This window comes from Prosopis cineraria, unplaced genomic scaffold (genome assembly GCF_029017545.1).
Source record: "Prosopis cineraria cultivar Desert tree isolate PC_DT_omini unplaced genomic scaffold, ASM2901754v1 PC8, whole genome shotgun sequence".
NCBI classification, from domain to species: Eukaryota; Viridiplantae; Streptophyta; class Magnoliopsida; order Fabales; family Fabaceae; genus Prosopis; species Prosopis cineraria.
Window position 1 is genome coordinate 125,373 of NW_026555339.1, and position 15,754 is coordinate 141,126.

The 15,754-nt window shown below is 36.6% G+C and overlaps 2 protein-coding genes across 2 annotated transcripts; one reads left to right on the forward strand and one right to left on the reverse strand.

Moving 5' to 3' along the window:
- The first annotated feature begins 8,685 nt into the window (after window positions 1–8,685).
- Window positions 8,686–10,115, forward strand: LOC129318486 (uncharacterized). Its single transcript, XM_054963280.1, has one exon. The coding sequence runs from the start codon at window positions 8,749–8,751 to the stop codon at window positions 9,763–9,765; it is 1,017 nt and encodes a 338-aa protein (XP_054819255.1). The 5' UTR covers window positions 8,686–8,748; the 3' UTR covers window positions 9,766–10,115.
- A 1,599-nt stretch (window positions 10,116–11,714) lies between these two features.
- On the reverse strand, window positions 11,715–14,052 carry LOC129318487 (deSI-like protein At4g17486). Its single transcript, XM_054963281.1, has 3 exons — window positions 13,576–14,052; window positions 13,207–13,494; window positions 11,715–13,010 (listed from the first exon to the last, which is right to left on the reverse strand). The coding sequence occupies exons 1-3, from the start codon at window positions 13,712–13,714 to the stop codon at window positions 12,826–12,828; spliced, it is 612 nt and encodes a 203-aa protein (XP_054819256.1). The 5' UTR covers window positions 13,715–14,052; the 3' UTR covers window positions 11,715–12,825.
- Window positions 14,053–15,754: the final 1,702 nt, after the last annotated feature.

The following is a 15,754-nucleotide window of genomic DNA, read 5'->3' on the forward strand; positions in this document are numbered from 1 at the left end:
CGTCCGCGCGCTTGTAAATATTTATACTTTCTTCTGCACATTATATGTCATGCCATGCCATGCCATAATAGCTTACATTTACCTCATAAGTAATATTTTTGAACTTTTCAAATTCATTTTTTATTTAAAGGACAATCAAAGTTGATTCATTGATATTTTATCTTTCTGGGCAATATTCGTTGATTTCTAGTTTTCAGGAACGAAAAGCAGGGCAAGATTCGTAGTTAGAGCCCAATGAGTTTGATTTCTGGTCTTCCCGTGTTTCATGTTTAATGTAGAACACATTTAATCACTTGGCCAAGCGTATAGACCCGATTCAAAAATTGGCAAATATCGCTTTTTTATTTTTATTCTTTTCGCGGTCCTCTCGCATGTGCGCTTACTTTGACCGATATTAGTCTTCGGAATTCACATCACCAAAAATCGCCAGCAAGTTGCAAGGTACAAAGGCTCGTGGCTAGATAATTTTGACGAACGGATTAAAATGATCACTTTTTCAATTTTGAAGGCCGTAATATATTAAACGAATAGTAAGAGGGGAAAAAAGAGGCATGCAACGAATCTTGTAATCAAGATCGGAGTGAAATGAACATACAGGTCCCCGAGCCCTAACTGATCGAGGGCGCTCACTATCATTAAGGAATTAAGTAATAGTCGGCTGGTGCATTAGTTCCACTACCAATTGATGAATTGAATAATAAAACTACTGCAAGTGCTCATGCATGGTCGTAGGTGATGGGTTTTGTTTGGTTTGACAAAGTAGCTCACCAAAACCAAAACCCCAAAGAAAAGAAACTCCGTCAGGATAAATTAACTGAAGGCAGCATGAGTGAATAGTCTTTAATTTTGGTTTTGATGAGGTCAGTCAACGTTGGGATTGGGCCAAAAAATAAAGTCAGTGTTGAAAGTTTTTGATGACAGGCAGGGCACATGATGGACCGTGAACAAGGGACGATGACACGATGATTGATAGTCGTTCCTATTCATCCCGTGCGTGCAATTGCATGCATGTACCTGTAGTTTCTCTGGTTGGTTAATGTACTGTTCCTAATCTGTGTGTGCCCAATATAGTTGGTTTTTACAGGTCTAACGTCAAAGTCTTTGCTCGCGTGCCCCGTCTGGTAATTCCCATGCATGCATATATTTATAATATTCTCAGTTTTCTAATAGTATACATGTATATATGTGATTCTTAACCCCCCGGCGTCTTGATGTTGTCGTTTTCCTTTGCCGTCTTTTCCATGCTCAATTATGGTTTTTGCTCTGTTTGGCCACAGGGGCCACCTTGCTCCCCATTTCAGTAGTCCTGTGGTTACAGGACTCCGTGTGACATGAATTCACAGGCACATGTGACTTGTTCCTGGGACTTAATTTAAACAATTTAAACAGAAAAACAATGACCATTGATTAAAAAATAACTTAATTTGGGTGCTGAGAATTCATGTTTTAATATAAGCTTAGCCTTTAATTGTATTCTTAAAAAGATACACGGTTATTTTTCACGCACGCAAACAAATTCCAAGCATTTATATAAGTGATTTGTGCCGTAGAAACCGACGCATCTAAACCGAATTCTGACTCTTAATTGTATGCGGACGTCGAGACCTTTGTTTCGAATACAATCAACTAGACGTTACAAGAGACTGCTTTGGAAGGTGGAGATGGGAGAAATGAAACATGTTCTTAATTTGAATTTCTGAGTTCCGGGCAGGGTCGCAGGGATGCATGGTGGTAGTACGCATAAGTTGAGAAAGTCAAATTATAATATCACGTGGAACGAGTTTATCTATCTCGACAATATAATTAATTCCAGAGACTGGCTGACAAATCCAACAATTGACAAGTGCATAAGGTGACCAAAAACAACACATGCATGCTCGTGCAAACGAACCACGAAGACCAGGCACTAGAATAGTATTGGTTACTATTTTGATAACTTTGGGTAAATGGAGAGAGCGAAAGATAAAATAAAAAGTGAGATACTAGCAAGCAAATTGACCATTGAACAGATCAAAACCTTAGTCTAAATATTGATAGTAAAAATTGTAATTAAACCAAACATAAATAATACATTTTATTAAATTGATTAAGATATTAATTGAATAATTTACTAACTCAATTGAACAGGTTGACTCGAGTTTCTATATTATAATAGAGAGCATGTGGCTATATTTTGGATATGTAACTTAAAAATATCATCGATCATCAGTTCACTGAAATTAAATATATAAAAATGAAGTAGTTTTTTTGTAAATAAGGAAAAACAAAAAAAAAATGTACAGCTTCGCTGAAAAGACACGCGGTTTCACAAAAAAGAAAAAGAAAAAAAAGCCATTCGCAAACACTTATCACGAACACTTGCAAAGTGGAAAGCGACAATCAAGTTGGGTGGCGGTGGGCCGGTGGCCTTTGCATGGTTGCGGGTGTCCCAGCTTGTCATTGTACATCTGTACGTCTCGTCCCCTTGCTTTGCGAGTTATCTCCAAGCTGCTTTAACATTACATACAAATACTAAGTTCTCAATGGTTAATTACTATTTGAATGACAACAACACCTCGGGTCCGACCTAGTCGAACAGAACAGTGAGTGATAATATTAAATAATGAATAAAAAAAAATTAAAAGGGGCAAATAGATATATGAAGAAGATGGGTTGGGGGAAGTAGCCAGGTGGGAAGAAGGGGGAGGAGCAAATAGGAAACAGAGAGGAGCAGAGATGAAAGTTGATCTGGATGGCTGCTTTGCTACAAAACCAGCTGGCCATTTCATATGTTGCCTTCTCTAATCTATTCGGTCCCACGCTTTCATGCTTGCTTTTCTTATCCCCCACAATTCGTTAGCTTCCTCCAACGGCCCACCCCTTGTCTCCTTCCTTATCTTGTCACTGTCCTGCACTCCCCTTCAGTACACGCCTCCACACTATATCACCCCTCTTACCCTCGTCACTTGCGCTTCTGTTACAACTCCTAATTTCCTTGCTCGCTCCATCTCCATGCGCCATATACCCGACCACCGCATATATTTGCTCCTCCTTACGTTCTTTATTGTGTTTTTAACATGAAGATCGTTGGCTCCAGTCGTCCAACATAAGATCCAAGTTAACGCAGTGGTGTGTGTGCTGTTAAATCAATGGCGCTGGCATTTATTTAACATGAATCGTCCAAATACAGCCTGTGGGTACCTGGATGCCGCTCATATATCCTCTGTGGCCCCTAATCACACAGGTGGTCTTCTCAGTTCAAATTATTAGTTACGTGCCTGCGATTCAACTCTCGAATGAACATTATTAATTACAGCGTGTGTGCCAGATACTCCACGGATCATCTCTATCACATCAAATTTTTGTTTAGAGCAAAAACGAATCGAATTTACAGACAAGTCAGTTTTCTTGAAAATGTTCCTTTATCTGAGATTTTTTTTTTTGGTCCGTGTATTAAGATATTCTTGAAGTCGGATCAACTTGCGCGTTTTGCATTGATGTATATAAAATTAATGTACAGTTGGAAGGAAGAAACATAAATGATACCAAAAGAACAAGAGATGTACCAGCTTTGGGGACATCGGCAGTTTGATCGTGGACGAATGAACGAGGGACACTTGGCTCGCTGTGAGAACTGGATTCTATTCCCTTCTAATTAAAATATAGGGCACTATTATATAATTAATTTACAGTTGTCAAAAAGATATTAGTTGAAATTCAATTATTTAAAAAATTTACATCTTTTAAGTTTTATTCTTATTTAATATTCCATATAAATGCTTTGATGATGATAATCAAAATTTTCAATTGGTCATTTTTTTAAATAATAATAATTAAGGTAGAGTTATAATTCAAAAGACAATTATAAAAATTATTTGATATTCAATATTTTGAATTAAATAAAATTTTTAAAAAATATCTTGTAAGTCCCTGAGTAAGCAAGATGCAGGCTCCGATTCGCTTTTGGTTTTCACACGCTTTTGATTTCACGCGTTCACGTTTGAAACCGGCCCAACTGAATTTTGATTCGTCAAATATTCCACGCTTGAATTTACTTTTGACTTCTCCCCGATTACCATTCCCCGTTCTGCTCGTTCTGCCGGTGCTCTTTCCATTACAAGTTTAAAACAAAATACCATTCTCGTGTGACAAAAAAATTATTCCCGCTGTCTTGATTTATAAATTATAAATATTTTTAAAAAATTAATAACTTAAAATATAAGACATTTTAATGTAAATAAAATTTTATTAATAATATTTTTTAAATATTACCTTTCTTATTATATTCTATCCCTTAAACATTCTTTTATTAATTGAGCATTAAATAAAAAAAATTAAAATTTTATATTCTTATGGTAAAAAATAAAATTATAAAATATATTTAATAAATTTTATTGATACGTGTGATTTTACTTAAAAATATGTCGTAATTTGAAAACAACGAGTGTCATTCTTTTAATGGTGTGATCTGAATTCTAAAATCACTTACATCATCGAAGCTCAAGTGGCCGGCGTGATCATGTGACCTACTTTCAGTTGTTTTAGAATTCAAACTTCAATTTCACTCGTAATTGTATATTACCCAATATTATATTGTATTTGATTGAGATGAATTGGCTCCACGTCTGAAGTCTAACTACCGTTATTTTACATCCCATGACTTATCTTGTTTTTATTTTTTTTTATTTTTTTTGCCAACATCTTGTTTTTAATTTGAATCCTCCTTTCTATCTGGTCCCTCCATGCTCTCCTCAATTTTAACCAACGCTATTTTCTCGGAGTATGCATCGGTTTCATTTTCATGGTGTGTTAATGCGAATGTTCAACATGACTCGTTTCCTCCAATATCTGAGAAAGTGCCTTATCTGACGGATGCTGAAGCGAAAAGGTTGGAAGTTTCTTAAACGGTTGATTACAAGGCAGGGATCATCTGGCCTGGTGACATCAACATTTTCCTTTGATGTAAGGGGCTCTAGAGGTTCTATTTTTTATTTAGTTAGTAGTCATGTACTGTGCGTTTGGTGAGTGAGTGATGTTATGATACCATCGTCTGCCCCCTTCTCCGTGCGAGGATAAGGCTAGATAGGATATTAAAAAAAGAAAAGATGTTGTTAATTAATTTGATTATAAGCAATTCTATGAAGGGGAAAGTTTATTTTCAATCTTTTTGTCCAGCATGCAATTTTGTTTAGCTTTGTTAAGGTTTAATATTTAACGTGGAGTTCAAAATTCAAGCAATTGATTTAACAAATAAATCCTATTAAAATAGACAAGTGACAAGTGCTATAAAATGGTGGAATTACTTCAAAGTTTCTACAGACTAATTTGGCGCGCACACACACACATATATTTCTCGTTGGTTTAGTTACACAGTAACAAGGCACGTTGCTTGTACCAGCAACTTCAATTCAAGTATTGACAACATAATTTGATTATATATTCAATTTAGTCGATGCAATAATAAGTTGGTTTATATTTTAACAATTATACTTTCTATTATTTTGTGGAGGATTATAGACATAATTTTGTAAAAAATATGACAAATAAGTACCTTGAGATTTCAGTTTAATTATCTCATTTTGTCGTCTATCTATTTTAAAGGGATTTGTTTATTGTTTCCCCTGTCATTCATGTTGCTGGTACCATAATAATTATTTGATGGAAATATATTAGCTGACGTATAAATTATACGTGATTTAATGAATAAATATGGTTAAATATCACCCAAAAAAAGAAAGAAAAGGCATCACGCTACTTTTTTCTTTCTCTTTCCTTTTTGTTGGACAGGGCATTTCACTTTTCAATTTGTTTTTTCATCGTCTATAGATGTTTTGTATTAAAAACAGCAGTCTTATTCAAAACACTGTCATCTTAAATGTAAGTATTTGTTTCTAACCTCTTCAACGTGCTTTTAATGTGCAAGATGATGGTGTTTTACAGATCATCTCCAGTCTCTCTTTCAAGCTAATTGCCCCATAAGGAGATTAAAAGCTCAAATATAATTCAGGAGCTTAATATATTGCTGGCGAGCAAGGGGGAAAAACAGAAAGCTAATCCTTTCCCATCCATAGCTTCGCCAGTTGGAGGCTTCTTAATCATAAAATCCATAATTTCATCGTGTTAATGGCGTCTCGACTGATAAAAAAATGTTTGTCGGGGGGAAAAAAAGATAGAGACAGATTCTTGTCCAAGGTTGGAGGGATTTTCATGCCAACTGTTGCGGTGTCTAGATTTTTAGCTTTAAATACCAACGAATCAAAATATTCTTTCTGTATTAATAAAACATAATAACGATATTTTATAAATTTATTTTTTCCAAAGAAAACTATAAAATATTAAAAAATGTTCTTACATGCATTATCATTGCTCTCTGCAATTCTATTTATATGAGAAAAATATTTAAATAAATTGGATGTACTACGTTATTTGTTGGCAAATTCAATTAAAATGTTCAAAATAATTTAAATACAATATTGTGTGACCTTTTTTTAGCTAATTTTATTCCTATAATAAAATGTAAATTTGATTTATTGCCTTTTCTCTCTCTAATATCAATAATATTAAAATTAATTTATATTTAATACAATTAAAATATCATGTTTTTATTGAACAGATTATAAATGAAGCGGCGCATCCAGTCTACCTAAGATTTTCTCATTTATATGATAGAGAGAGAATTTTTTTTGTCAAGTTTATAAGTTATTTTATAAAAATATATTATTAAAGTATATATATTTAATAAGAGATAGTTTAAGAATTTTTTAAATTTGTAAATAGAATTAATGAATTTTAAATTTTTTTAATTCTAGTAAAACATATTATAAATGATTTATAAATAACATTAGAAAAGCATGCTACAATATCATTTTAAATTCTCTCCCCATTTAAAGGATGATGTTAAAAAATATGATTAATGAAACTCTATTTTTTAAAATTATTTTATATTTTTAAATAATAAATTTTTTAAAAAATTATTTTATAAATTGATACAAAAGGAGTAACTTATTAAGTAAAATTCACTCATTTAGTTGAAGGCACCGTTGGTTGGGTTCAATTTTAGAATATTTTTTACACAATTACTTTATATTTAACTTTACTAGACTAGATTTAAGCAGATTTTTCAGTTTTATAACGGTGTTCATTTCATTATACAAATTTAATAAAGGACTAAAATGAAATCATGGAAATCTTTACAGTCACATCTTCACCACCCAGAGCCTTCCGGTCACATTTGAACCATGTTTTACCTAGAGCCGTAAAAACGGGCTGAGCTCGTCAGGCTAATTCGTTTAAGCCCGTATAAAAATAGAGTCGAGTTTGTAAATAGAACTGCAAAATGATAAATTGGGCTTAAATAAAACAGCCTGTTTAAGCCCGTTTAATTTAGGGCTTAAAAGGGCCGGCCCTGCAAGGCCGAGGGTCAGCCCGTTTAAGCCCACATATGCATTTTTTTAATTAATTCTCATAATTTTTACTCTTTTTAGATTTAAAAAAAAAATTAAATTAAATCTTACTTCATATCACATATTAGTCTATATTTACTGAGGATGGAAGGCAAAAAAAAAAAAGAAAGAAAAAGAGCAATGAAGAATCACTGATCAAAAATTATATCAATTAAAGATCACTTATTGTTAAAATTCGAGTAGATACTTGTGGATTCGAGTTAGTCTTTATCAATAAGTATTCATTTAGATTTTAATAATAACTCATTTTAAATTAACAATAATTAATTGTAGCTTGTTTTTCATTCAGGTTTTGACAATAATTGATTCTTAATTGATATAAATTTCATATAGAAATCCTTGGCTACTATTTTCTAAAAAAAATACAACATTAAATCCCCTAATTCATCTAGATCTGTGATAATGATTCATTTGGTTTAACATTTACTCTTCTAATTTTGATGGGATGTTTGTCGGCTTAGCCGATCCATTGCTTATTACATTGTTATTATTTTATTTGTATTTTTAGTTCATTTAGATGTTATTTAGTTAGTTTTTTTTATACCTTTCTTGATTGAGTATTATATTAAAATGAAGTAATTTTTTATTTGATTAAAAAATTTAAAAAAAATAAAAATAATTAAAAGGGCCTAAAGCCCGAAGGGGCCGGCCCTGAACCCGCTATGTCAAGGGCTGGGCTTCAAATATCAAGATCCTGAAAAAAAACTTGGGCTTAAAAGAGCTGGCCGTTTTAAGCCCAAGCCCTTCAAAGACCGACTCTACAGGATCCGGCCGGCCTTTTTTATCATCCCTAATTTTACCAGTGCCTAAACATCATCTGAACTATAGTACGCATATTTTTCGGAACCTTTTCCACAAATTAACTCCACGGAACGCAACAAAAAATATTGAAAAATAATTGAATTATTTTCCTGGTTGATCAGTAGAGGAGAAGAAGAATAATAATAACAACAATGAAAAGCAATGCAGTGCAACTTTTGTACGGTAATAATAATGGTTGAAAACAAAATAAAGGCATGGAGCGTGGGAGTTTTGAAAGAGGATTTCACTTGTCGAAGAAAATAGCATTGAATAGCCAAATACGAGGTGGGGTCCTCATCTTTTGATTATTTCCCCGGTTGTTGCCAACAGGGCCACAGTGAGGCGTTCTCTTCACATCTCAGTCATGTACGCATGGTTCTCATCTTCCATAAAACCCCTCCTCTTTCCCCCCCCTTCGTAATCCAATCCAATTGAAACCTGTTTCTTATATCAGATCAGATCCCCCCCCCCCCTAAATCCCCTGAATTCAACTCAAATCTCATTAATGTCTTCCTGCTTTCGCCCCTCCCCTGCCACCAATGACGGCGCTCTTCCTCCTCCTCCGCCGCCACTATCCACCAACCCCAACCTCACCACCTATCTCTTCCACACCGACGCCGGCGTCGTTTCCCTCACCTGGTCGCGCTCCATTTTGGGTCGCTCCCTCCATCTTCACCTCCATCACCCCCCTTACGATTCCCCTCTCCCTTCTACTTCTCTCACTCCCGCTTCTTTTCACCTCCACATCAAGCCCTTCGTCTTCTGGAAAAGGCATGGAACCAAGAAGTTTTCCCCCAATACTTTCCTCTTCTGGAATCTCTCCAAAGCCAAATTCGGGTCCGGACCTGAGCCCCTCTCCGGTTTCTACGTCGCGCTGGTTGTGGACAAGGAGATGATTCTTCTGGTCGGCGATCTCAACAAGGATGCGTACGCCAAGACTAAAGCTCTCGAGCCCAAGAATGGGCAGCTTCTGGTTCTGAAAAGGGAGCACGTGGTGGCCAACAAAATCTACACCACGAGAGCGAAATTCGGGGGCAAAATGAGGGACATACAGATAGATTGCGGATACAGGGACGACTCCAGGCTCTGCTTCAGTGTGGATGGGAAGATCGTGCTTCAGATCAAGCGTTTGAAGTGGAAATTTAGAGGGAATGAGAGAGTAGAAGTGGACGGGGTACCCGTTCAGATCTCGTGGGACGTCTACAATTGGCTGTTTGAGAGAGAGAACGGTGACGGGCACGCCATTTTTATGTTCAAAATCGAGGAAGAAGAGGAAGAAGCTGGTAAGGATGCAGTAGGGGACAGAAATTTGATGAATCTTTGGACACAGCAAAACTGGCATCTGGGGCTGAACGAATGGGGGAGAATGGGCAAGAGCTTCTCGTTGTCGTCGGTTTCAGTGTCATCGTCAGCGGGATCTTTTGGCGGAAGCTCCTCCGTGATGGAATGGTCCAGCGTGGAGGAGAACGAGTTGGTGGTGCCCATCGGATTTTCCTTGCTCGTCTATGCCTGGAAAAGGTGAACGCTCGGCGCTTTCTCTGCGATCCCTGATTAATGAAATTCAGTACTTATAGGTGCTAACCAGTTAGATTAAACCCGGCTAACCCATTTGTTTTGTGAACATAATTTGTGATTGAATACATCTAGTTACGGCATTTTAGAACTCAATACGCAGATTCATAGTCGATAGGCATAACAACTTCTTCCTTGCGAGCGATAGAAAGAGTAGACATCAATTGATCCTCTTACCCAATCGTCTTTCATGATTTGTATTACGTATTCGTGAAATGTACTGCCTTGTGATGTAAATTTTGTGTAATAGGAGTCTTAGTTTGTTTGAGAAGCATACTGATCAAAATAGTTGGTTGCCAATTGTGTCCACTTGGGCGTGCTCTTTGTTTGTTTGTTTTTTTTTTTTTGGGTCAAAATTTGGGCGTCCTTATTAGCAGATATATCGTCTTTCGTGGAATTGTAATGGGAATGCAAAACCCATTCTGGGCATGCGAGCTCGAGGGATGGCGTTTTCTTTGGTTGTTTTGTGTTACTGTCACGGTTAAGAACCAAAAAAAAAAAAAAATGGTTGGCCTGGTTTTGTACAGCAACAATCTAGTATGCGATTGAAGGATTTGTAAGAAAAGATTTAGAAGGAAAGAAGGAAAAGAAAGTGAAAGCAAAGCACAGTAGACATTGCAATGGGAGAGACCCCAGATGGTGAAGGCAGTGGAAAACAAGAGAAAAACAGTGTGGGGAAGGAAAGCCAGACAAGGCAAAAGAGGGGATGGAACAGTTGATTGTTCCGTTAGCTGAAGGGGTGGGATGTAAGCTGTCATTTGGTATCGAGTTCACATGCTTTTGTTTTTGGTGAGCACTGCTGAAAGAGATGGGTGATGCATGGTGGTCAACTAGGAAATATCCCTTCAATTTCCCTCTTCTCCTTTCGACTAGGAAAGTCCTCCACCATCTTACTTCGTTGATTCCACCGTTAATCTTCTCATCCTTTGCTATTTATTTACCTTAGGTTTGTAATAATACAACAGCAACAGCTACAATGATAATAAAATTATATCACCTAATTTCTAGATGTGGGTGAGTTATATTTGTTTTTTTGAAAAATAAATTATAATCGTCTTCCCTAACATTTAACGGTGCGAGAAATATCTTCCTTAATTTAAATTTGTGTTGACTTTCTACATCATTATCTATTCTACCAAGATAAGCTTATCTAATTATATTTAATTTTATATTAAATTATCATTATTTAACTAATTCTTGTTATCATGTTTGAAGTGAAAGCAATATCATATATTATGTTGAATGCATTTATTACAGAAACGAAACTGCAGGAAAAGTGCTCGTAATGGATATGCGATTCATTCAATAATAGTACTTTGACTGGAGACATTTGATTTTGATTGGGTTTTGAGCCTTTTCCTGTAACATTAGCTTGTTGAAATTTTTTAAATGAGCGATGTGGAGCAACGTAGTTGATTTCGTGACGATCAACGTATTTAGTTTTTTTTCCCCCACCTTAAAAGGAATGTAAAAGCGAGAATGGGTAGGGCGTGGATTGTTTTGGGAAGAAGAAAAAAAGTAAAGCCACCACTTGGTGCTGGAATAGAAAGGTTTGGAGAACGAGTAACAGATGTCGGATCCATCCCATGTGGACATGGGTTTAAATTTTTGAAAGTAATAATAGGTAGAAACTACTAGTACTTTTTATTCTCCGCCGACGTATCACTGAAGCGTTGTGGTGTCGGTTGCCTTGCCGTTCCAACTTTCAAGCTGGTGTCTCCCTGCCAATGCACACACTGTTTGTCGGGCTTTTAACTTAAGCCCACTACAATGAACTTCTTTTTCTTTCCCACCCCCCCAATAAATAAAATAATTTATGCTAATCAGCTAATGTAATTAAATTTGTACACCGTACAAGCAGCAGTCCGGGCTTGGATTTGAGGCCACGAGCAGGAAGCGAATATCAACTTTTATGCTGATACTGTTGGTCGTTTTTAGTGGCTAATAACCATCTTGTTGAGTGACGGGGTTGTTTTTTAGGATCTCCATGACCATGGCTCACATAATAATGAATCAGGGGTCGATGAATTTTGCCTTTTTATAAATCAGTATACATGGCTGGCTATAGGAAGTGACAACAGAAAGATACTGGTGTCGTATTATGAAGCTTATTAGCACAAAACAGAACAGGGAACCCACTTTTCTAATTACTATTAGTCTGTATGAGAATTTTAGAAAAGGGGGAGCGGGAAAGGAATATACATAGGCTCTTCCACCGAGGAGCAGGTATGGAAAGTCGAGACTTGTAAATTGTAATGTCATGCTTCTACGCTAAGCAGACTTGTCTCCCAACTAGAGGGAAATGAACAGACGTCGCTTCCTCTTCACACATGAAAGCTGTACCTCTATGTTCGCTTTTCTTCTCATTATCACCGAGCACACTTTGCCTTGGTCAGTGAGGCTAAAGTAGCAAAAGCAGAAAAGAGCGAAATATGGCAGCACCCGATGGATTAAAGTTACATTAATAATAGTCTGCACACCCTATTAAAAGCGAGAATGGTGATGAGTACTATATTCTTTTTCATTCTCATGGCTTTTACGCTGTGGCCTGACTTCACATACAAACAACCAGTGTTTGGATGCTACGGGTGCAAGGCGCGGCCATGACTCCAAAGATCCTCTGGCATGGGACCCTCGTCTTATATTATTTCATGCTAATTTGGATTCTTTGCTACCCTCCGATTCTCTTCCTGTCTCACATTTCACTCTTCTAGTAAGGATTATGTTGCGTGGGTCCACAGATTAGATTCTTGTTCATTTGGATTTTGGACCATCCTCTCTCAATAACTGATCAGCAATGCGTTTTTACAAAGAGTTTGAACCAATGCAGTACTTCCTTTCCACAACAATGAAGGAACAAGGTAAAGGAAAAAATTGATTACAAAGAGATCGGAGACACAGCATTCATCGATTCATTCCCTCCAATAGCGGCCAGCTATTGCAAGTCGCCAGCCTAGAGATACAAGATACACAGCAGGTTAAAGACGTTGCTAGCTTCCCCTGGCTCTTCTCAGGTCGCTTCAAATTCAATACTGAAATAATCAGAAACATCTGTTTTAATCTGGGGAGCCTCGCACCCGTTGGCACGGCGTAGCTTCTTGTTAATTTTATCCTTCTCGGATCCCACTCGTCCCCGTGAATTGTCAATCTTTGCTTCTTGTAGATCGGGCGGGAGCACGCAGTTGCAGAGAAATCCTGCACATTCAAAAAGCACAACTCCTTACACTTGCATTTAGCAACTAACGTGACATTCCAGTCACTCGGGTGAAACAGGGAAAAAGAAAACGGCTAGCAAATATGCATTTTCCGGGGAGGACGGACTAGTTTTTTATTTTAGAATTTTTCAATGGGAGGATTGTTAGTAAGAATGAAGCGTGTGAGGAATGATTACCAAGGCGAGCAAGTCGATTGACCCAACGTGGGATAGAGTTAGCCGTTAATCTGAGACAAGCATCGTTACAGAAGTGGTTGCAGTTTTTAGTGATGAGATGGTAGGAATTGCCAGAGTAGCGGTTAGCTAGTTTGTCCATGAAAGCCGAAACATCTTTAGGGCCCAGGTCCGTTGTTCCGATGAGGATGGATTTTCTGAAAGTGAAACCGGGACAGCGTCTGGGTTCTACCAGAAAAATGCCGGTAGTGTCGTGCTCATGCGCTCCAAATCCATATTCAACCCCATGAACTACAGCAGAACACAATTAGGGGGAAGATGAATATAATAAAGCGGTATTAGAAAGGACAAGAAGGCGGAGCAGAAACGTACCCTGAACACCAGAATGGAAAACACCGAGGCCAAGCCAATAGGCATAGCCATTAATAGGGGTGAGATCATAGACGTTAAGGTAAACAGGAAACCCTCCGAGCTTCTTCTTTGGCGGCAACACCAACACTTTGCCCCCCATAATCTCTTCCCCGGACCAGCGCAGAGAAGACCACACCCTCGCTTCTCCCTGCGTTACCCTTGTTGTATGATAACTTGTCCTTCCCGAGCACCGAAGTACGGGAGCACACTAGTCACTAAAACACGCGCAGCTCCCTCGGGCGTCCTGCTCGATATTTCGATTGGCTTCCTTCACCCGCACCCATATATATATATATATATATATATTAAAAAATAAAAATTGGTGTTTAATGAGGAAAAGAAAAGGGGACAGGAATACACAGATATCAAGGGGAATTGTCGAATGGAGGGAACTGAATGCTTCTGCTAATGTCCACAGGAAAAGGAATAGACAGTGCTTTGTTAAACGATAAGGGAACACCTCACTGGCACTGCAGTTATGATTTCGATTCCCGGCGAACACTCACTGGCGCATCCCGATCCACACGCTCTTCTCCCCCCAACGTCTCACACTCTCCCTACCTTTTTTTTTTTTTTTTTAAGTTTTTATTTGTCTCAGTTATAATTTATTTAAAATTTAAATATCACATTTTAATATTTTTATATTTATAATTTATTTTTTAAAATTTATATCAAAACCTAATTGTCATTGACTCCATCTTTTCAAATTTAATTGTTATTTTTTTAAAAAAAATTCTTTCCTATATATTCCTACTTTTTATAAATTATTTTTATCAATCTTTATTAATACCAATACAAAAAAAAAAAGGAATAAAGGTGTATAAAATTTTAAATGTGTTCATATATAATAAATTTAAAAAGTGACTTATGCTATTTTTTCTCTCAGTGGAGGCAAGTTTAAAAATACTTTTTTAATATTATTTAAAAAGTTACTTCATAACTTATAAATAAAACTAAATGAATCTTATAAAATATGTCTTATAAATAAGACTGAAAAGAATATACAAAAGAAGAGGGATTTTCCAATCCTCCTTATAAATATGTTAACTGCTTATTATAACTTTGTTCTTTTACCTTTATTCGATGTTAATGTAAGTATAATTTCTCTCTATAATATAAAGGCAAAGTAGAAAACTTCTTTCTTATACATTACAAATTTGAAGGCATTGGTATTCCTATTTATAAGATATTTTTACAAAACGTAGACAATAATTGCTGTTTTTTTTCCTGAAAATACATAGTATAAACTTGTACTTTGATTAATTTAAAAAAAAAACAGGTGTGGGAGAAGAGTATTTAGTTGAGGATATTTGTGAAGAGATGGAGTAATTTTACAGGCGTCAATTATTTTTCTTCATTTTCGTAAAGTAGACAAATTTATCATATATCATGAAAGGAGGGAGTACTGTGCCCAAATTTATTACATGATCCCGGAGATTAACGGTTCTAGTGTGCCCTTTTTTTTTTTCGTTGGGGGACGGGTTAAAAACTAGTGTAGTACTGTAGTGTTGCTTGATCAGGATTGAGCCCAATAGACCTCTGTCATGAGGCCGCTTCTTCAACACATCCCCTTAAAGCCTAAAGGCCAGGACTCTGTTGTTATTGGTCCAAGAGAACAAGAAAAGTTCATCAGTTCACTGTTGCTCACGTTCAGGGCTTTCCAACTTGTCAACCTTTCATACCAATTACACAACGCCGCAGCCCGCAGAAGCTTTTGCCCAATTTCCCCCTTCATCCTCGCGTTGATTTTAAGAATACTCGTAAACCTCACATCACATTTTAAGAGCTTACAAATCAGGATAATATATTCAGTGTTACTTATTTATTTAATAAAACATCTCTGTCAGATTTCTCACTGTACTTATGACGCTATTTCCCTTTCCCTCCGAAGTCTTTAAATTATGCAAGCAATAATGACCAGATTCTATTCGTTCACAGAAAAGATCAACGGCTGATCAATGACTTACCATGAAATGAAGCAGTAGTCGTGGGGACATAGTATACGTCACCGTTGAAGTTATTATAACATGCTAGGCTGGAAATGATTTAACCCTCTCGATCAGTGTCAAACACAGTCACGCACTTACAGGTTTCAATACCTTTACTTGTAAGAGGTACTAAAGATCATCGAGATTTATTT